The 20,432-nt window shown below is 42.3% G+C and overlaps 2 protein-coding genes across 2 annotated transcripts in view; both read right to left on the bottom strand.

Annotated features, from left to right (window-relative positions):
* Window positions 1-2,299: 2,299 nt before the first annotated feature.
* Window positions 2,300-12,004, bottom strand: LOC104134502 (uncharacterized protein C12orf50 homolog). The gene is made up of 12 exons (XM_035903524.1): window positions 11,951-12,004; window positions 10,754-10,877; window positions 9,849-10,022; window positions 9,227-9,304; window positions 9,022-9,135; window positions 8,210-8,317; window positions 7,771-7,974; window positions 5,948-6,067; window positions 5,552-5,755; window positions 4,035-4,142; window positions 3,368-3,459; window positions 2,300-2,398 (listed from the first exon to the last, which is right to left on the bottom strand). The coding sequence occupies exons 1-12, from the start codon at window positions 12,002-12,004 to the stop codon at window positions 2,300-2,302; spliced, it is 1,479 nt and encodes a 492-aa protein (XP_035759417.1).
* Window positions 12,005-15,522: 3,518 nt separating this feature from the next.
* The window catches only part of CUNH12orf50 (chromosome unknown C12orf50 homolog), a 9,968-nt gene continuing 5,058 nt past the window's right edge, over window positions 15,523-20,432 (bottom strand). The window contains exons 7-11 of the mRNA XM_035903523.1: window positions 18,254-18,361; window positions 17,815-18,018; window positions 16,916-17,005; window positions 16,630-16,721; window positions 15,523-15,621 (exon numbers count right to left, since the gene is read on the bottom strand). Of these exons, the coding sequence (XP_035759416.1) occupies window positions 15,523-15,621; window positions 16,630-16,721; window positions 16,916-17,005; window positions 17,815-18,018; window positions 18,254-18,361 (593 nt within the window). The remainder of the gene's footprint in view (window positions 15,622-16,629; window positions 16,722-16,915; window positions 17,006-17,814; window positions 18,019-18,253; window positions 18,362-20,432) is intronic.

Here is a 20,432-nt window from a genome sequence, read left to right as displayed (position 1 = left end):
TCCAGGGTCAGCCAAGTATTGCCCTCATGGCCACATGCTTTTCCTCCTGCATTTATTTGTCTTTCCCTTGAACTAGGCCTAACACTTAGCCCAATCTTCTGATGGGAATGTTGGCACATTAAGTTGCTAGTGATTTTCTTTTGCCTTTGGCTTGTTGGGTTGGCCTTTCAGGGTGGAGAGGTGAATTCAGCTGCATCATTCAGATGCTAGTTCTTTATGATCCCAGTCAGAAGGGTACTCAGGTTCTATGAAGCATCTCTTAAGATGCTGTTTTTTGAAATCACACTAAAAAGAAAAGGAGCATAGTATAGACAATCATACAACCCTTCAGATTCTGGGAACCCCAAGTTCTGCAGCGTTGAATGGGCTTTGAACCACAGCACAGCACAGCCTGCAGGTTCTGTCCAAGGAAAAGTTACTTCATTTTGGTTATTTGAGCTCTTTCAGGATTTTACCAAAGAATCCAACTCCATTCCTCACTCCTACTGTCAACTGAAAAGGATGTTCCCAAGAGAACCTCTTCTCGCTGCATAGATAAGGCAAGGCCAGCAGGACAGTAATCACCCGTACCAAACTGGAGCTGCCTACAGGCTTCCCTGTTTCAAGGAGATGGGTGAGTTTGTCCCGCAGGAAAGGGATCTGTGTGGTGCAGTGCAGCAGGCTGCATGGCACAGTACAGCTCAGCCTGCGCCTGCACATCTGTATGGTAACAATACTACATACAAATACAAAATACAAAATAAAGCTGTCCCTGCTCGCTGAAGGGGGTTGGACTAGATGACCTCTAAAGGTCCCTTCCAACCCAAAGCATTCTATGATTCTATGAATACTAAACAGCTGCAAAAATTAAATATTGAAATCCTTTTTAAAGGAATGCAAAAGTCAGACCAGAATAACAACATTTGCCCCTGCTCAATTTATGGTCCTATCAAATTTAATACTCTAAACTATGGAGACATTGAACAACTAGTAAATGTAAAATTTCCACTTTTTTACTTGGAAAAGATGAGATTATGAGTATTTTTCCAGATGTGAAGAAAATAACTGGACACAATATCCCTCTGAATTAAGACAACATGCATAATGTTGCCACAAGGCATCATGTGCTACAATTTGAAACTCCACTGTCTAATTAGAGGGGGGGAAACATTTTTAATGCCTTTAGTCCTTGATTTTAAAAAGATGTTTCTTGTCTGTTTAGTACATTTTGTAACACTCTAGGTTTTTCTTTTTCTCTCTCAGTTAAGTGAAGTGATGTCCAACTGCATACATATTTATAATCACCGCAGCATTGTTTAAGTTTAATGATTAAAAATTAAATTCCTAAATAGAATAAAAATCATGCCATTACCACCCAAGATTTATGCAAGATATTCTCAATAAAGTAGGATAGAAAAAAATATTACTATGTTTCTCATAGAATGATAGAATCATTTCAGACGGAAGGCACCCTGGAAGGTATCTGAGCCATCCTCATATTCTGAACAGCCACACTGAAGAAAAGGCTCCAAGGAAGCCAAATGCTTTTATAATCACAGTTCTGGGTGCCACCAAGATAATTAATGGATCCCAGTGTTACAGAAAGAAGTTTGAAGGGGTCTCTTCCAAAACTGATGACGTTCTAAGAATGACCAAAGGTCAGGTAAATGCAAAAATGGAAAAATGTCTGAGACAAAGATTTGCAGTCACATACATGTAACAATTTAGTATGAGGTTTGTTTCCTCAGAAAGCAATATTAAAATACCCATCTTATTAGTCTCCCTCTTAGTCTTTACCAAATCTTTTATACTTTACTTTAAAATCTTTATAAAAGCATATTTCAGTTAATTCTGAGAGTTTTGTTGTGAAGTTAATTTAGTTCATAACACAGTTCTGCCCTGCTAAAATGGCAAATTCTCAAGATCAAACTCAGACCGAGCCCCCAAACCTCTGGCAAATGGCTAAACCATCTAAGAATCTGGCTTCCACAAAAAAAGTCTACTTTCTAGAATGCAGAACTACTTCTGTTTACATTAAAAGCCCTCTGAAACTGCTAAATAAAGGTAAGAGTATTTATTCATATTAGAAATTATGCCTTAAAACAAAGACTGTAAAAATAATTTAAACTGTAAAATTTTCATAGCAGATTAAATATAGTGAATATATTCAAGCCATTTACATATGACCACAGAGAGAATAATTTTTTAACTTCCATGTTTATCAGTTTCTAAACATTACTGTGTACTTCCTACATCTTATTTTTGGAATCTGCAATTTTATCATCTTTGGATTTCCAGGTGGATAATTCCTTATTTCAACTTAGATTTTTCTTGTAAATTGACGCCCTCGCTTCATCTCTTTCTCCGTTCCACAGATTGCTCTCCATTTTCTACTCTCTTCCATGGCTTCTTGGCTCTGCTGTCAAAATAGACAGACGGAACATTCTGTACATAATTTATTAGAGTAAGACTATATGCTCTTTCAGAAAATTTTTAAGAAGTGAACTCTCCACACTTGTGGAAGCAAGAGGAATACATGTATTTCATCCCAATATCATTCACCCATGTTTCACAATGTTCCGTTCAAGCATTTTTCCGCCAGAACCTTCCCTGGAGGGCTTTGAAACACAAAAGCTCAGAGTTGCAATGTTCTGAGCCCTGGAGCAGGCTTCTTCCTGTTCTCCAAAAACCAACGAGACCGCTCTAGGCTAAGCTTGCACAAACTAAGAGGGGGCTCTACTAGTCCACGTTTTGAATGGTGCAGCTGCAGAGAGAAGTCCCTGCTATGTCCATGCGGGACAAGGAGATGGGGGATAAGAAGGAAATGTCCCAGTGAAGCAGAGACCGCAGACTAAAGGTCTGGCCATTCATCCGAGGGACACAAGACAGAGATTCTAATCTCTGCTTTCAAGGTAGCTGTAAAATGTATTCACGACCCTTAGGGAACCTCATGAATGGTTTGTAGCCTGAGTCCTTTCATGAATTTGGACCTCGGCTGATCATCGCTCAGCTATTGCAGGTGCTTCAGGAGCAATCAAGCAGAGAGACAAATAGATCGCACGCGCACAGTCTCTGCTCTGCTTTGCCCAGCGCTACACGCCCAAACCCACTTGTTGTAGCTCCTTGCTTGGAAGGCAGGGACATATTTTGATCTCGTATTAGTACTACTATGGAAAACTAGAAATCACGGGTTCGTTATGCAGGCAAAATTATGTGTCTGCACACAAATGAAACCATTAACGGCTCTTTCGGACGACTCAGCGCTGCTTAGAATCTTGTGGGTTTGGGTTGGGGAAGTTTCAGAGCAATGTTACATTTTCTGGGTGGGGAGAGGCATGTCACTCTTGCTAAAAAGACTGAATTGTAAAACTTTCTATCAAACGGTTACCTGAATGGTTGTTTTAGCCTTGGAGAACGTTTTTGCACGTGGATTTCTTTTCCTCCAAGTTGGCACATTATAAGATCCTGAAGTGTATTTGCCTAGAGGAAAAACATACACACTGCCTCTTAATTTCAGCTGCAATCTCAGGAAAGACTCTCTTAGCCCGATATGTGAATCGAATATGACATTGGCCGAAGTATCAACGGTTGCATCAGGTGAATCATGCATCACCTCTGCAATACAAGCCAGTATTAAATCCAGGCTTTCTCTCTAGCACTTTGAAGAGCATTTGTAATCTTGCAGCGTTTCCTTCAGGCTCACAGGATCTTCCAAATGAGGTGATTTGCCACGGACATCCTTGACTTGCACAAAGGGAATGTTCCAGTGTTGCAAATCTTCCCAAAGGCACCAACTGCTCTTAGGTTAAACAAATCCATAACACAATTGGCTTTTTGGTCTCTGCTTGTGAAAGCACAAGGTGCAAGGCCATGTTGTGTTTGTGGGCTAGGCAGTTGATTTTGCATCAGAGTAAGCTGTCTAATGACTAACCATTTTTGGTAAATGTTGGTTAACAGTTCATATTATTGATACTCTGGTTTTCTGTTAATTCCACCTTAATTCCATTCATTCAAATTATTGATTGCACAATAATCCTAAAATTTTCTGTTTATACCCAACATGTAAGGATTACCATAGTTTTCTGTTTGGGTCCAACATCTTCTGTTTGTGTCAGGCTGGTTCTTCTGTTTGGCGCATTTCCCACTATATGGCTCAGGTACCACTGAAAAGAAAGGTAGTGAAAATGGTTATGGTCGCTCTGATGAGAAAACTGCTCATCATCTTTTTTTTTTAATGTTCTATCCTTTTTTAACCTGGAAATTTGATGTGTTCTTCACATTAAGAATGTTCTCTCAGTAATCTCTATGCCAATCTGTCCACATGGAATCAAAGCAAACACTCCAAGAAGAAAAGAAAAACCCCATGTCCCTCAGACGAAGCAGTGCTGTTGGGACTCACTTCACTTGAGTTTCTTCATCTGAAAGTAGGGTTTACCCTGTCTGAAGGAGGTTCCTTTTATGGGGCATTAAGACAGGGAGGCACCTCAAGATGGAGATTCAACACACCTAAGAGATGACTGAAATTGGCATGATGGAATCACTTTCTTACCTTATGATTATTTAAATTATTTACCAGTAAATTTCTTGATGAGTGTCAGATGAAAAAATACAATGACCCAGAGTAATCACAGAAATTGAAAGTAGAAAGGCAAATAAAACCCAAATGATGTACTAGATTGCATGAAGCTATATTGGCAAGTTAAAAATTAAAAAAAAGGTGTAAAATTGTGGTTACATCTGAAAGACTGCCCAGAAGAATGATACAAGACTCAGAATCCCATCTGTAGGCTTCTTCTCAAAATTATAGCATAGTATGTGGCTATCAAGAAGACAGTAGAGTATTTCAAAGAGGGAAAAAAGACACAGTAAACTATAATCCCAAAAGAATGGCAGGAAGAATGAAGTCTGTCCAACGTAATGTGAAAAAGTAATGATCTACATCACAAAAGTTTGCACTCCGTGCACATCGATAACCGAAGTTTGAGTAAGACCCAAGCCCTTGCTAATTCACGATGACAAATAATGATAAAGCATGAAAATGACCCTAAATCCACCACATTCAAAGCTCCAGTGAAATCCTGGTTGTGGACAACTACCATGCAAAGCAAGGTCATTCCTTCATTCCTTCCTCAGAGGAAAAAATTGAACAAGAAATGCCTCTTGACAGAAAACTGACTTGCTACTGCAAAACTCTTTCTACTATTGCTATCAATCGTTAGAGTAGAAGGAGAAGTTAAAGGTGGAATATTCTGAGGTTTATTAAATACTTCCAAAGAATAAATCCCATAAAAGGTGCTGTAAAAAGGGAGGATCAGTATACTCATGCACACCGGCACATCGTTGCATTCATCCCTCTATGCTGGGCTGAGAAATTAATTCCTGCTATGAAGGTGGCTAAATTATTGTCCATGAATATTCTGTCTGACTAACTGCAGATCTTAATACTCTTGCGCATGTTTAGGCATAACTAACTTGATAGTCTCTTGCCGGGACAAAATTGAACACGGCAGTGCAATACAGACAGGGATATTGGAGGCATTTTAAGAATCCTCCATTTTAAGCTGGAACCCACCAGTAGACCCATTGAACTTTGGCTCTTGGGTAACGGTGACAGAACGGTAGACTACAAATGCTGATCTTCGGGGTTCCAAAGAATTGAAATAAGTCTTTCTTCCAGCTTCTCTCATGTCAGAAACAGAGGAACTAGATTCTTCATCCTTCCCTGGACCCCTCTGTTGGTAACCTGGTTTTACTTTGGGGTCTGAAGTGTCAATTCCTAAAAGTGAAAAAACAAGCGTGAACAATAATGTTGTGCTATTACTCAACAGTTGACGTACTGCCAGAGACTGAAGGCTGGAAGACAAGAAGAAGAAGATGTTCTTTGTGGATAGCCCAATCAAAATATATTCAGTTACTTTATCTACCACATGATGTTCAGCAATGGGAAGCCAATACCAAAGTATATTACCTCCATTTTCAAAGGACCGGCTACCTGTTCTGGGAATGCTCTCTGTTGGTGCTCTCCTTCCTGATCCCTCTCCTTCTCTTTTGGGATTATTGAATTTTGTAGGAATTGTATTACTGTGCCCTAGAAAGGCAACAGAAAGCATGGTTCAGCTGCTTGTGGGTAAGCACAGGGAATGGCACTGCCATTCTCTTCCTCCCACCTCTATGAGCTTGTGATTTGTTGAGAGCAATTTCCTTTAACCTCTAGTTCTGTGTTCTTCTTTCTCCTTTGTTATTGAATTAGGTCCTGTCCAGGGTAACTGATGCATAACTCTCATGTTTTCCAATAAAATACCATATTACACAGGTTAAAGATGACTGTGGCTCCGAAGTAAAGAACCAGCTACAGTTTACCTGCTCATGCTTTAGTTTCTCACTTTTCCGGAATGATCCTTATCAATCCTGACTGACCGAATGCATGGTATTTGCAAGATGCATGTCATCATAGTACGTAAGGCCTCAGAGAGCTCAACTGAAGAAATGTTTTTGGGGAGACATCTCCCTCATTTTCTCTGAATGTATCTGTATTTTCAGACTGTCTCAGGTGCAGCTGTGAGCACAAGCCCCCCATCCACCAGAGTCCCATAAGTGCTGAGCAGCTGCCCAGATACTTTTCTCTCCACTGCATAGGTGGACCTCTAGAGTATCCGCGGTTGAGCCCATTGAGACCAAAGCACTCCAAAGGACACCTTCTGGCTGAACTATGAATTATTTTTTCTGTCAGTAGCATCTAGATACACCCTGGACACGAGCAGTTCATGAAGGTAACAAAATACGGACAGTGATGAGGCTAAAATTGTAACATTGTTGGTTGCATGGGTAAGCCCACTTCAAGCTACAAACAGAGCTTCGCAAGGCAAGTTGCAGCATAAAGCAGTAACAGTGCTCTTCACCTGGCCTTTGCTGCTCTGCAGGAAGACGTGGCTTTACCTGTGCTTCCTTTTTTCCTGCTAAGGTAAATACGCACTTTACTCAAATCATAGAATCATAGAATGTTTTGGGTTGGAAGGGACCTTTAGAGGTCATCCAGTATGACCCCTCTGCAGTGAGCAGGGACACCTTTAACTAGATAAAGTTGCTCAGAGCCCCATCCAACCGAGTCTTTTAGTTCCCATCAGTTCAGGATAGAATGCAGCAGAAATTCTGTATTTCTGCTGCAGTTTATGGAGTTGTTTAAAACGAAAACAATCCCAAATCCATCACATTCAAAGTTCCGGTGAAATCCTGGTTGTGGACAACTACCATGCAAAGCAAGGTCATTCCTTCATTCCTTCCTCAGAGGAAAAAGTTGAACAAGAAACGCTTCTTGACAGAAAACTGACTTGCTACTGCAAAACTCTTTCTACTATTGCTATCAATCGTTAGAGTAGAAGGAGAAATTAAAGGTGGAGTATTCTGAGGTTTATTAAATACTTCCAAAGAATAAATCCCATAAAAGGTGCTGTAAAAAGGAGGATCAGTATACTCATGCACACCGGCACATCGTTGCATTCATCCCTCTGTGCTGGGCTGAGAAATGAATTCCTGCTATGAAGGTGGTTAAATTATTGTCCATGAATATTCTGTCCAACTAACTGCAGAGCTTGATAGAGCCTTACACTTCTGTCTGTGGATACTGCTGCAATCTGTTTCTGAAAATGATGCTGGATCAAATTTACTCTTGCACATGTTTAGGCATAACTAACTTGATAGTCACTTGCCGGGACAAAATTGAACGCGGCAGTGCAATACAGACAGGGATATTGGAGGCATTTTAAGAATCCTCCATTTTAAGCTGGAACCCACCAGTAGACCCATTGAACTTTGGCTCTTGGGTGACGGTGACAGAACGGTAGACTACAAATGCTGATCTTCGGGGTTCCAAAGAATTGAAATAAGTCTTTCTTCCAGCTTCTCTCATGTCAGAAACAGAGGAACTAGATTCTTCATCCTTCCCTGGACCCCTCTGTTGGTAACCTGGTTTTACTTTGGGGTCTGAAGTGTCAACTCCTAAAAGTGAAAAAACAAGCGTGAACAATAATGTTGTGCTATTACTCAACAGTTGACGTACTGCCAGAGACTGAAGGCTGGAAGACAAGAAGAAGAAGATGTTCTTTGTGGATTGTCCAATCCAAAGCGGGATTGCCTGTCTTTGGCACTAGGAACAGAAATTAACTAGGTGGTGCTAAATCACCCAAGACCATAGTATATAACAAGGAATAAGCCAACGGTTTTCTCAAAATACCTTTGCCTCTAACTGCATTAGGTGCATTTCTCGGCTCCTCACAAATCCATTTCTGCTTCTTTCCTTCTTTACAGTGATGGTTCTTTTCCAGCTCAGTGTGGTTTGTTTCTGAGGGATTAAAATAACACACGTTTACTTCTTTAAAAAGCACGCAAAATTTGCTCATCCAAAAATGCTGTGGTGGTTTGAATAACCTCATCTCCCACTCATGCACAGGTCTTCTAGGGTGGAAAATGGTTTTACCTGTCCATTATTCTAGAAGCACCGTTCCTCAAAAGGAAGGCAAAAGAGGCTGTATTTCCTCTAGCTGAGGAAATCTTGCAAGCAAGCTCACAAGTGGACCGTAAACACAAAGACCAGATATATCCTTTCTCTCCACTGCATAGGTGGTGTGTGCACCTCTGGAGCATCCCCAGTTGAGCACTCCAAAGGACACCTTCTGCCTGAACTAGGAATTACTTCTTCTGGCAGTAGCATCTAGATACACCCTGGATATGGGCAGTTCACGAAGGTAACAAAATATGGCCAGTGATGAGGCTAAAAATGTAACAGCGTTGGTTGCATGGGTAAGCCCACTTATAGCTACAAACAGAGCTTCACAGTCTATGCAGGTAGTCACCACCTGTATGATACGATATATGTAGAGATGGGGGAAACTTCATGAAGTATTTTTATGCTCTTTTTAATACACTCTACTTTATCGTCACCAAATTTAAAACGTGGGGAGGAGGGGCAAACTAAGCCATAATCTCTCCCTGGAACATTAATTGTAAAAGTGGTAAACATGGTCCAAGAAGACAAAAAGCACTTGCCTTTCTGCAAGTCTCGCTCGGTAGCTTCCAAGGTTAATAGCTCCTTTTCCCAAGGCGAAGGCACAGGTTTTGTTGACTGGTGTTCATGAGGGTACTGAATCCTGTAACACTCTCCTAAAAATACCCCAAGAAGGACAAAAACCCCCAAAGTTTACTATACTGGCAGCACTGCTGTTTAGGAACGAGTGACTAATTTCATACTTACCAGATTTATAGCATATCTCCTTTATTGCTCTTTCCTCCTCAATATCTGCAGCAGTCTTAGGCATCCAGTGAGAAACACCTGTAGGAAGTATTTTTAAAAGATTACGAGGTATCTACACAAAACAATTCTTATTAATCAAAGACCGTAATAAACTTCATTTGCGGCACGATTTATTTCTACTCTGACTGCAACCCCTGCTTCTGGACAGAGAAATGATTCCTCTGTATTAGGTATTTCCCAGTACAATGGAACTGCAGTTAAAACACACATTAAGAACCACTGTTTGTTGACTTAAAACAATTCACAAGCCTCTTCAGATTTTTTAAAAACGTACCTATAACTATGAACACACTCACGCATGTTCAGTTAAGCTAGGGAAGAGATTTGTATGGAAAGACACAGCTAGGCATTTCACAGGACTTAGAAAATGTGGCCTCACGCACATCTGGTGGCCACCAGAGCCACTGTTTTGAATATTAGCTGGAAACTGTTTCAAAACCTCGTCAACAACTCTTTTCTAAAAATGGAATGGTTATTAGAGTAGATCGCTTGTGAAGTACATTCCAACAGTCAAAAAAAACCTCTTCTACTTCCTTGTAAAAGAAAGGAAAAAACTGTTTACAGTTCTCTTCCTCTTCATGGTCCTCTTCATCCTCCTCTTGGTCCTCTTCCTTGTTGAGGTTTATAATCAGCGGAGGGTGAATTGGTAGTAAAATATTCTCTTGATTTCGGAGTGATTCTTGATGATGGGCTGGATGCAGAATCCCTTCTTGGACACCCAGCTGCAATGGGGCATCTGCAGAAAAGAGCATTACATTTATCTTGTTAGGAGGGAACTAGAGCATCAAATCCAGGTTCAGACCGGCAGGTAGGGCTTTGAAATCCTTATCATGCTGAAGCAATCATGAAGTAGATTGTGCCTTTTGGGCACTATTCCTTGACTACATTGGCCTGCATCAAGCCTGAAAAATTCATTCAAAATGAGGAACTGGAGATACACCTGCACACACAGCACTGTCGCCTGATGTTCTCTATACAAGGGCTGTCTCATCCATGTAACACGGTAGGTTCTGTCAACAGATATTGCTCATATTGGCCCGACCAGCCGCCTCCCCCCACCACACACACACACTACTTTCCATTTCTCTCAAATGATTTCCTGCCTACTAACCATTCTTGCTACTGGAGAGACTTAATCTAGCAAATACCCCAGTAAAGCAACATTTGTGCTCCACGGATCTTGGCAACCTACAGCGCCATTTGTGACTTTCATGCCAATGATCGGTAGGAAGACCCATAACGTGACAGCTAAAACAATTCATACGGCAACCCTATTCAAACACCAGTACAATTCCTTTCATTGCCTTCAACTTGCAGGGATAGCAGGTCATACCTGACTGATTTGCCAGGGCATGTTTCTTGACCTGAATATAGATTACAGATGCTCTGGAAGTAAGTACCAGAAGGACATTTTTGTGTATTTCCTTACTCCCATGAACAAATTGTTGAGAAGATATTTTTACTTACTGTCATTTGGTGGCAGAAAAAGTCCATTTATATTACGAGGTTTGCTATGATGGAAGGCACAGCTGATCCTCACACAGCCGAAGGGCTGAGTTTCCCACAAACAGGAGATGTTGCTGTACTTCTGCTGCAGGAGAAAACAGCTTTCAGGTATTATAAATAAAGCAATAAAAATGGACTAAGTGGGTTAAGAATTTGTGATAGCTTAGATATCATGCTCAGATATTTTAGAACACTGAAAGTTATCTTTGAAGTTTTCTTCAGCTCCAGATAACTCTGAAGGTATCTTGAGTTAGGTCAATGGAGCTTTCATGATGTAAAACTGGTCCTAGATCAGAACAGGAGTAAAGCTGTTTACTTACTGTACTGCAGTCTTGTCATGAGAGGCTGGGAAGAAAAAAAAAATCTACTAGTCACTTAAGTGACACGTGGCTGAGTTTCCTTTCCTGCACAATGGCATAATTGGGTCAATCTCCAGTGAAATCTGCTGTACAAAGGCAGGTCTGATATTAATCCTCTCGTATTATTAAAGGACATGGGTCTGTGGGAAAATGAGGAATATTTGAGAACCTGCAGGTAGGTTTCGCCCAGCTCCAGGCATTAACAGCTAGATCCAGGAGCAGCACCTCCAAAACATGTCACTGTGGGACTGTAGTCAGCACAATGGGGCCATCCACTGAGACATGCTGGGATCTGGAGCCAAAGCCCGTCGCCCAGGCATTAGCACCTAAATCCCCGGGGCTGGAATGGATGCCATAACGAAGAGCCCTACCCCCACCCCGGGATTTCCACCAGGTGGAATATAAATATTTCTTTGAAGGGCAAACCCATGTTGAAGGACTTTGCTTTAAACAACTGGTTTTGCAGAAAGTCAGGTAGATGCTGTAAGCAGAAATGATAAACACAGCCTATTTACTCAGAACCAATATGATGTTGATTCAATAAGAAAGGGATGCATGATTTTTAACTCAGGTGTCCCTTGAGTACCTGAATCCAGTCCCCAGGAGAAACTGTCCATAATTTAGATGATCATTAGCTCTTCTCACCGCTTCCAAAATCCCATCTTTGATCTACAGATGTGGCCGTTACCCAGACAGAGTGACATATCACCTTCTAACTTCACATATCGGACCGCCCTTTCAACACGGATCTATCAAGAAAATCAAGGACGCAAACCCCTCTAAAATCTACAGCATTTACCTGTGCGTAGGGGGAATAAGAATGGAAATAGCGGTCACTCCCAGCTGCGGCCATTTCCACCTCTTGCGCTTCTCCTCCACTCTCTTAATACCGGCAGAAGATACATGCAAACGTTAAAGCCATCAACGTTCAGGTAAATCATAATCTCATCCTGAAAGCAGTAGCTTTCTTTCAAAACCTGGACCTTCAGGATCTTAGCTCTGCCGCTGTTTTGGAAAAAAACTCCAACAGACAGCAAAATACACTTGGACAGAGGAGGTGGTACCTTCTCCAGGCTTGTTGAACCGACCAAGGCAGTTGCTAGCCGGTATAGAATGTTAGGGTTCCATGGTTGCCAACCGCTCCTCCAGCTCGTGACATCAGCATGATGGTGCTACATGGCCTGTCCAGCTTGAACATCTTCCCTGATCTCCACTGCTTCAGCGTAAAGTACGGAAAATGGGACCATTTCAGAGAGTCTCCCATTCTGGTGTTTCTCGAACATAAAATAGAACAAACCCATTTGTCGGGGCTTCAGTAATACCCAACTTCTTGCCATAGGAACTGCGGTCTGAGAGACAAATCTTTGATACCACCATGGCAAGCCTTACTGTTTAACTCTTTTTAACCAAAATCCTTGTGCCCAAAGTTTTTCTCACTGTACGGCTTTTTTTATTTCTAGCTGTAGACCTCCAACTTGTGTTTCCTGATCTTGGCAGCAGCAACACCTACTGCTATCTGTTGGCTGCACAGTGAACTTGAATCCATCTGGGTGACTCTGTCCCCTTGCTGTTTGACTTCTGGCTGAAGGAGCTGAAATTGTTGCCCAAACATCAATGACTTAATTGTTCCTCTCTCACTACCAACGCCCTCTTGGTAATGGTCATGTTGCGGTGCCTCCCTGTGTTTTTACTGGGATAGAGTTGATTTTCTCCATAGTAGCTATTAGGGGGCTATGATTTGGATTTGTGCTGGAAACAGTGTTGATAACACAGGGATGTTTTAGTTATTGCTGAGCAGCCTTCACACAGCATCAGGGCCTTTCCTGCCTCTCACCCCACCCCACCAGCAAGCAGCTTGGGGGTGCACAAGAAGCTGGGAAGGGGCACAGCCAGGACATCTGACCCCAATTGATCAAACGGGTATCCCATGCCGTATGACATCATGCTCAGCATATAAATCTGGGGGAAGAAGAAGGAAGAGGGGGATGTTGGGAGTGATGCCGTTTGTCTTCCCGAGTCACTGTTATGGATGTTGGAGCCGTGCTGTCCTGGAGATGGCTGAGCACCTGCCTGCCAGTGGGAAGCAGGGAATGAATTCTTTGTTTTGCTTTGCTTGCATGTGCGGCTTTTGCTTTGCCTATTAAACTGCCTTTATCTCAACCCACGAGTTTTCTCACTTTTAACCTTCCATTTCTCTCCCCTATCGCACTGGGGAGGAATGAGCAAGTGGCTCGGTGGTGCGTAGTTGCTGTCTGGGGTTAACCTCGTATAGCTCCCTAAGTCATTCCTTCACATAGAAAAAGCCAACAGGCAGTTAGATCAGAAACTGGTATACGCTATTTTTTCCAAAGTGCAAGCAGGGATGATACAGGGGCTTGTAACTGCTGGGGAAGAAGGAGGTGGTGGTGGGGAAAGCAATGGATGCATTTTCTCACTACCCTGAAAATTTTTCATGTAATCGTCACAAAAACTTCATCCATGCTGTATGTTATGGTTACAAATCTGATTACGAAAATATAAACCAGCCATGTAATGTAACAAAAGTGCATAGAAGGATCTCATTTCATGAATTCCGAATTCTGTCTTCAGACTTCTGTGAGACAAGAACTTGCTTTGTGTTTTGCTAGCAGAAAGAGACACGGCTTACAAGTCAGAACTGACTGGGGAAAGAGGAGGGAGGGAGGATGATTATACAGGGAGATACTTGAATCCATTTGCAGTGAAACTGTTACAGAAGCCCTCGCTACAGAAGTCCTCCTAGAAATGTGGACTAGTTGTGGCTGGGTATTTGTGGATATCATGGCATCACTGGGGTTCTTGCCTTTACCTGAATTGCTAAGGAAACTTGGTGTTAAACTAGGCAAGATGCTACAACTAGATTTTTAGATTTCATATACAGTAATTAACTGGTGAATGCAAAGAGTGTGTTGGGATATCAACTTCTTATAGCAGGAAATGAGAATTCTTGTCTTGCCTTGTGTGTAGCTGATTTCAGTACTCTGCAGGGTGTGGTTACCTCAGTAAACTGCTGGCTTTATCTGGCAGCTCTAGGGCAACCCTGACTGGGGGCCAGGCTGGGTGGAAAGCCCAAGAAACCAGCTGAAAGAAGGCTTAAGGGATTCTTGTATCCCAGGGCTTATTTTCCAGGCCTGCTAGTTTAAACCAGGGTGGGGGATGTGTCCCACAGCAAGTCTGTGAAAACAGAGAAATGCCATCTTTAGGGCCTCTCTGCATGGAACATGGGGTATCCTCAGTTTCCTTTCACTCCTGTCTGGGGCCCTAATGACAGGGACACCCAGGCAGAAGGGAAGTAAGGAACAGAGGAGGTATGCATCTGTGACCCGGAGAACAGGCACGTGTGTTTATTATTGTTATGGATCATGTTGCCTTTGAAGCTGCAAGAGGGAAATCTTAATTAAGGATTTGATCACACGAAGCACTGATCCCTTTCCGTACCCCTGATTTCCGTCAAGAGTAGATAGCACCTCCCAGGAACCGTTGATCTCTCATTGAGCCCTGTCTTCCTTGCATAATCATTGAATCATTTAGGTTGGAAAAGACCCTTAAGATCATCGAGTCCAAAATGTAAGACAGCCGGGTCCACCACTAAGCCATGACCCTAAGTGCCATGTCCCTTAAATGCCTCCAGGGACAGGGACTCATCCTCTTCCCTGGGCAGCCTGTTCCAGTGCTTGACAAACCTTTCGGTGGAGAAACTTTTCTTCACGTCTGATCTAAGCATCCCTTGGAGCAACTTGAGGCCGTTTCCTCTCCTCTTGTCACTTGTTCCCTGGGAGAAGAGACTGGCACCCGCCTGCCTACTGCCTCCTGTCAGGCAGCTGTAGAGAGCAGTGAGGTCTCCCCTCAGCCTCCTTTTCTCCAGGCTGAACAACCCCAGTTCCCTCAGCCGCAGCATGGCACAGCCTGCACCTGCTCAGGCTACCTGTGCTGTGGATCACTTGCTCCTCCACACACGGGGCGCTGCCGGTGGTGGGGTTGGGGAGAGAAAGATGTTTCGTGGCTTTGAGGTGCAGAGTTTTCTGCAAATAGCTTTAAAGTTGAGGGACGAGTTTGGAAAAGGCATGCTGTTGTGCTTGTCAAGTCAGTGTTGTCAAAGCTCAGTGGAATTTGTTTTAACAGATTACAGTCCTGTTACAAGCAAGGGAAAGAATGTATGTAAAACGTAATACATCTTTATTTATATTAGGTAGGTTTACTGCACACTTGTGAATATACAAACGCTATTTTTAAACACAAATTTACATTTTTGTCAGTTTCTAAATATTACCGTGTACTTCCTACATCTTATTTTTTGGAATCTGCAATTTTATCATCTTTGGAATTCCCAGTGGATAAGTTCCCTATTTCAACTTAGATTTTTCTTGTAAATTGACGCCCTCGCTTCATCTCTTTCTCCGTTCCACAGATTGCTCTCCATTTTCTACTCTCTTCCATGGCTTCTTGGCTCTGCTGTCAAAATAGACAGACGGAACATTCTGTACATAATTTATTAGAGTAAGACTATATGCTCTTTCAGAAAATTTTTAAGAAGTGAACTCTCCACACTTGTGGAAGCAAGAGGAATACATGTATTTCATCCCAATATCATTCACCCATGTTTCACAATGTTCCGTTCAAGCATTTTTCCGCCAGAACCTTCCCTGGAGGGCTTTGAAACACAAAAGCTCGGAGTTGCAGTGTTCTGAGCCCCCCTCCCCCCGCCCCCCCCCACACTTTGGACTAATCTCCTGGAGCAGGCTTCTTCCTGTTCTCCAAAAACCAACGAGACCGCTCTAGGCTAAGCTTGCACAAACTAAGAGGGGGCTCTACTAGTCCACGTTTTGAATGGTGCAGCTGCAGAGAGAAGTCCCTGCTATGTCCATGCGGGACAAGGAGATGGGGGATAAGAAGGAAATGTCCCAATGAAGCAGAGACCGCAGACTAAAGGTCTGGCCATTCATCCGAGGGACACAAGACAGAGATTCTAATCTCTGCTTTCAAGGCAGCTGTAAAATGTATTCACGACCCTTAGGGAACCTCATGAATGGTTTGTAGCCTGAGTCCTTTCATGAATTTGGACCTCGGCTGATCATCGCTCAGCTATTGCAGGTGCTTCAGGAGCAATCAAGCAGAGAGACAAATAGATCGCACGCGCACAGTCTCTGCTCTGCTTTGCCCAGCGCTACACGCCCAAACCCACTTGTTGTAGCTCCTTGCTTGGAAGGCAGGGACATATTTTGATCTCGTATTGGTACTACTATGGAAAACTAGAAATCACGGGTTCGTTATGCAGGCAAAATTATGTGTCTGCACACAAATGAAACCATTAACGGCTCTTTCGGACGACTCAGCGCTGCTTAGAATCTTGTGGGTTTGGGTTGGGGAAGTTTCAGAGCAGTGTTACATTTTCTGGGTGGGGAGAGGCATGTCACTCTTGCTAAAAAGACTGAATTGTAAAACTTTCTATCAAACGGTTACCTGAATGGTTGTTTTAGCCTTGGAGAACGTTTTTGCACGTGGATTTCTTTTCCTCCAAGTTGGCACATTATAAGATCCTGAAGTGTATTTGCCTAGAGGAAAAACATACACACTGCCTCTTAATTTCAGCTGCAATCTCAGGAAAGACTCTCTTAGCCCGATATGTGAATCGAATATGACATTGGCCGAAGTATCAACGGTTGCATCAGGTGAATCATGCATCACCTCTGCAATACAAGCCAGTATTAAATCCAGGCTTTCTCTCTAGCACTTTGAAGAACATTACCATAGTTCTCCATTTGGGTCCAGCATCTCCTGTTTGTGTCAGGCTGATCCTTCTGTTTGGCACATTTCCCACCATATGGCTCACGTACCACTGAAAAGAAAGGTAGTGAAAATGGTTATGCTCGCTCTAATGTCAAAAACATAGGTGGCTATCAATGGGACAAAGAAGGGGGAAAAGAGGAAGGAAAATACCATCCGGAATGAATAGTGTGAAAAATGAAATCAGTCCTCTGTCTAACATAAATAATATGAAAAAGTAATGATCTACATCACAAAACTTTGCACTCCGTGCACATCGATAACCGAAGTTTGAGTAAGACCCAAGCCCTTGTTAATTCACGATGACAAATAATGATAAAGTATGAAAATGACCCTAAATCCACCACATTCAAAGCTCCAGTGAAATCCTGGTTGTGGACAACTACCATGCAAAGCAAGGTCATTCCTTCATTCCTTCCTCAGAGGAAAAAATTGAACAAGAAATGCCTCTTGACAGAAAACTGACTTGCTACTGCAAAACTCTTTCTACTATTGCTATCAATCGTTAGAGTAGAAGGAGAAGTTAAAGGTGGAATATTCTGAGGTTTATTAAATACTTCCAAAGAATAAATCCCATAAAAGGTGCTGTAAAAAGGAGGATCAGTATACTCATGCACACCGGCACATCGTTGCATTCATCCCTCTATGCTGGGCTGAGAAATTAATTCCTGCTATGAAGGTGGCTAAATTATTGTCCATGAATATTCTGTCTGACTAACTGCAGATCTTAATACTCTTGCGCATGTTTAGGCATAACTAACTTGATAGTCTCTTGCCGGGACAAAATTGAACGCGGCAGTGCAATACAGACAGGGATATTGGAGGCATTTTAAGAATCCTCCATTTTAAGCTGGAACCCACCAGTAGACCCATTGAACTTTGGCTCTTGGGTGACGGTGACAGAACGGTAGACTACAAATGCTGATCTTCGGGGTTCCAAAGAATTGAAATAAGTCTTTCTTCCAGCTTCTCTCATGTCAGAAACAGAGGAACTAGATTCTTCATCCTTCCCTGGACCCCTCTGTTGGTAACCTGGTTTTACTTTGGGGTCTGAAGTGTCAACTCCTAAAAGTGAAAAAACAAGCGTGAACAATAATGTTGTGCTATTACTCAACAGTTGACGTACTGCCAGAGACTGAAGGCTGGAAGACAAGAAGAAGAAGATGTTCTTTGTGGATTGTCCAATCCAAAGCGGGATTGCCTGTCTTTGGCACTAGGAACAGAAATTAACTAGGTGGTGCTAAATCACCCAAGACTGTAGTATATAACAAGGAATAAGCCAACGGTTTTCTCAAAATACCTTTGCCTCTAACTGCATTAGGTGCATTTCTCGGCTCCTCACAAATCCATTTCTGCTTCTTTCCTTCTTTACAGTGATGGTTCTTTTCCAGCTCAGTGTGGTTTGTTTCTGAGGGATTAAAATAACACACGTTTACTTCTTTAAAAAGCACGCAAAATTTGCTCATCCAAAAATGCTGTGGTGGTTTGAATAACCTCATCTCCCACTCATGCACAGGTCTTCTAGGGTGGAAAATGGTTTTACCTGTCCATTATTCTAAAAGCACCGTTCCTCAAAAGGAAGGCAAAAGAGGCTGTATTTCCTCTAGCTGAGGAAATCTTGCAAGCAAGCTCACAAGTGGACCGTAAACACAAAGACCAGATATATCCTTTCTCTCCACTGCATAGGTGGTGTGTGCACCTCTGGAGCATCCCCAGTTGAGCACTCCAAAGGACACCTTCTGCCTGAACTAGGAATTACTTCTTCTGGCAGTAGCATCTAGATACACCCTGGATATGGGCAGTTCACGAAGGTAACAAAATATGGCCAGTGATGAGGCTAAAAATGTAACAGCGTTGGTTGCATGGGTAAGCCCACTTATAGCTACAAACAGAGCTTTGCAAGGCAAGTTGCAGCATAAAGTAGCCACAGCGCTCTTTACCTGGCCCTTGCTGCTCTGCAGGAAGACGTGGCTTTACCTGTGCTTCCTTTTCTCCTGCTAAGGTAAATAAGCACTTTTGGTTCCCATCAGTTCAGGCCAGAAAGCAGCAGAAATTCTGTGCTTCTGCTTCACTTTTTGGGATGGTTTAAAGCCAAAATCTGAACTTTTTTCCTTTTTACTCCAAAACTGTAAAGTAGCAATTGGGTAACAGTTTACCTGCCACAATCAGATTGATACATTTTCTACACTGCCAAATATATTTTGGAATTCTCTGGTGAAAAGGATGAAGCCTATCCATCAAAGTACTTAGTGTCGGTATTTTAATTTGCTGTATATATTGAGTTCTTAAGTACACTTTATCAAGTTTTATGCCTTTCCTTGACCACACTTGTACTGGCTCTAAGAAGGCCCATGTTCTGTGAGACACCACCTACTGGTAAATCTGGTTTATGTGATGGAAGCGGAAAGTGCCCAGCATGTCACATGATCAGGTGTGTGGGCGCCAAAGTTGTTGGTAACTGAGGGACCCATCCTGCTCGCATGGAATCTAACAGAGGGTGCAAACTGAGAAAAGAAGCAGAGCTAGACCGTAACATAAAACAACTGCTGTCGTCTTGCAGTGAGAAGAATTGCACTTTTCCTGGAAAATTTCTCTTCAGATTGGTTTCTTGCAAGTACATATGCCCACTGCACTGGCAGAGGAACAAAAAGAATCCCCCCTAAAAATGAGGAAATAGATAAGAAGTACGTACCTTTCATGCTGGGACACTTTGATGCAATTGGTTCTTTTTCCCGAGGTGGTGCCTCGCGTCTTTTCCCTTCAACAAATATGTTCCTCTGGGGCACAGAACAATTGCTTCCTGCTATAGGAAAGGAATCTCACAAAGTTATCTGTACTCAAGAGCACCCTGATACATGTGAACAATGCAAAGTGTCTGCTCTTCTTATAGTTACTTGAAGTTTTTAACTGAAGTGAATCAAAAAAATGCAAAGAATGTACTGAAACCCAATAGCTGATTCATTAAGGCTCACAAGGTTAGGGAAGCGGTTTGTTTCAAAAGCTGTAAATATATGGGGGGCTGAACAGAGATTTAATTATAGGATTGTTTCTCAGAGGTCACCATTTATTACTGAGAGTATAGAACATCTAAAAGAAAGATAGATTTAGTACATAGTCGTAGGAAAAGAAGTAGCGTGTCAGAGGCATTTGTACCATGCGATGCAGTTCTGGAGGTAGAAGATGCGCACTAGCCTGCTCAAAGTTAGAGCAAGCATCCCTGGTGTGGTGCTGCATTATTTTGTATTGACAAATCAAGGGGGAAAAAAAGAAAGTACAGCAATTATTATTAATATTATTTAATAAATTATAATACATAAATACCACTAAGTAGTAAGTCAGCTCAAGGAGAACAGGGCATTCTTCCACCTTAATGATGTGATTACTGATACTGAACTCAGTGGGGCAAAAAAATGTGTCTTCCTTAAGAGCAACCGTGTTTGTGCAGAGCAATCAGCTCCCACTATGCAAGATGCAGGAAT

Source organism: Egretta garzetta, unplaced genomic scaffold, assembly GCF_000687185.1.
Source record: "Egretta garzetta isolate BGI_Z169 unplaced genomic scaffold, ASM68718v1 scaffold371, whole genome shotgun sequence".
Taxonomy (NCBI): Eukaryota; Metazoa; Chordata; class Aves; order Pelecaniformes; family Ardeidae; genus Egretta; species Egretta garzetta.
Note: the sequence above shows the minus strand (reverse complement) of the source record. Positions and strands in the feature narration are given on the sequence as shown.

Bases quoted from the DNA above. Each gene is read 5' to 3' on its own strand.
- LOC104134502 (XM_035903524.1), bottom strand. From the start codon at position 12,004: ATGGCCGCAGCTGGGAGTGACCGCTATTTCCATTCTTATTCCCCCTAC. The intron at 9,305-9,848 runs GTAAACAGTTTT...TACTTCCTACAG, and splicing joins CCATGAAGAGGAAGAGAACT to GTGTTTCTCACTGGATGCCT. The intron at 7,975-8,209 runs GTATTTTGAGAA...TTTCACTTTTAG, and splicing joins TAATGCAGTTAGAGGCAAAG to GAGTTGACACTTCAGACCCC.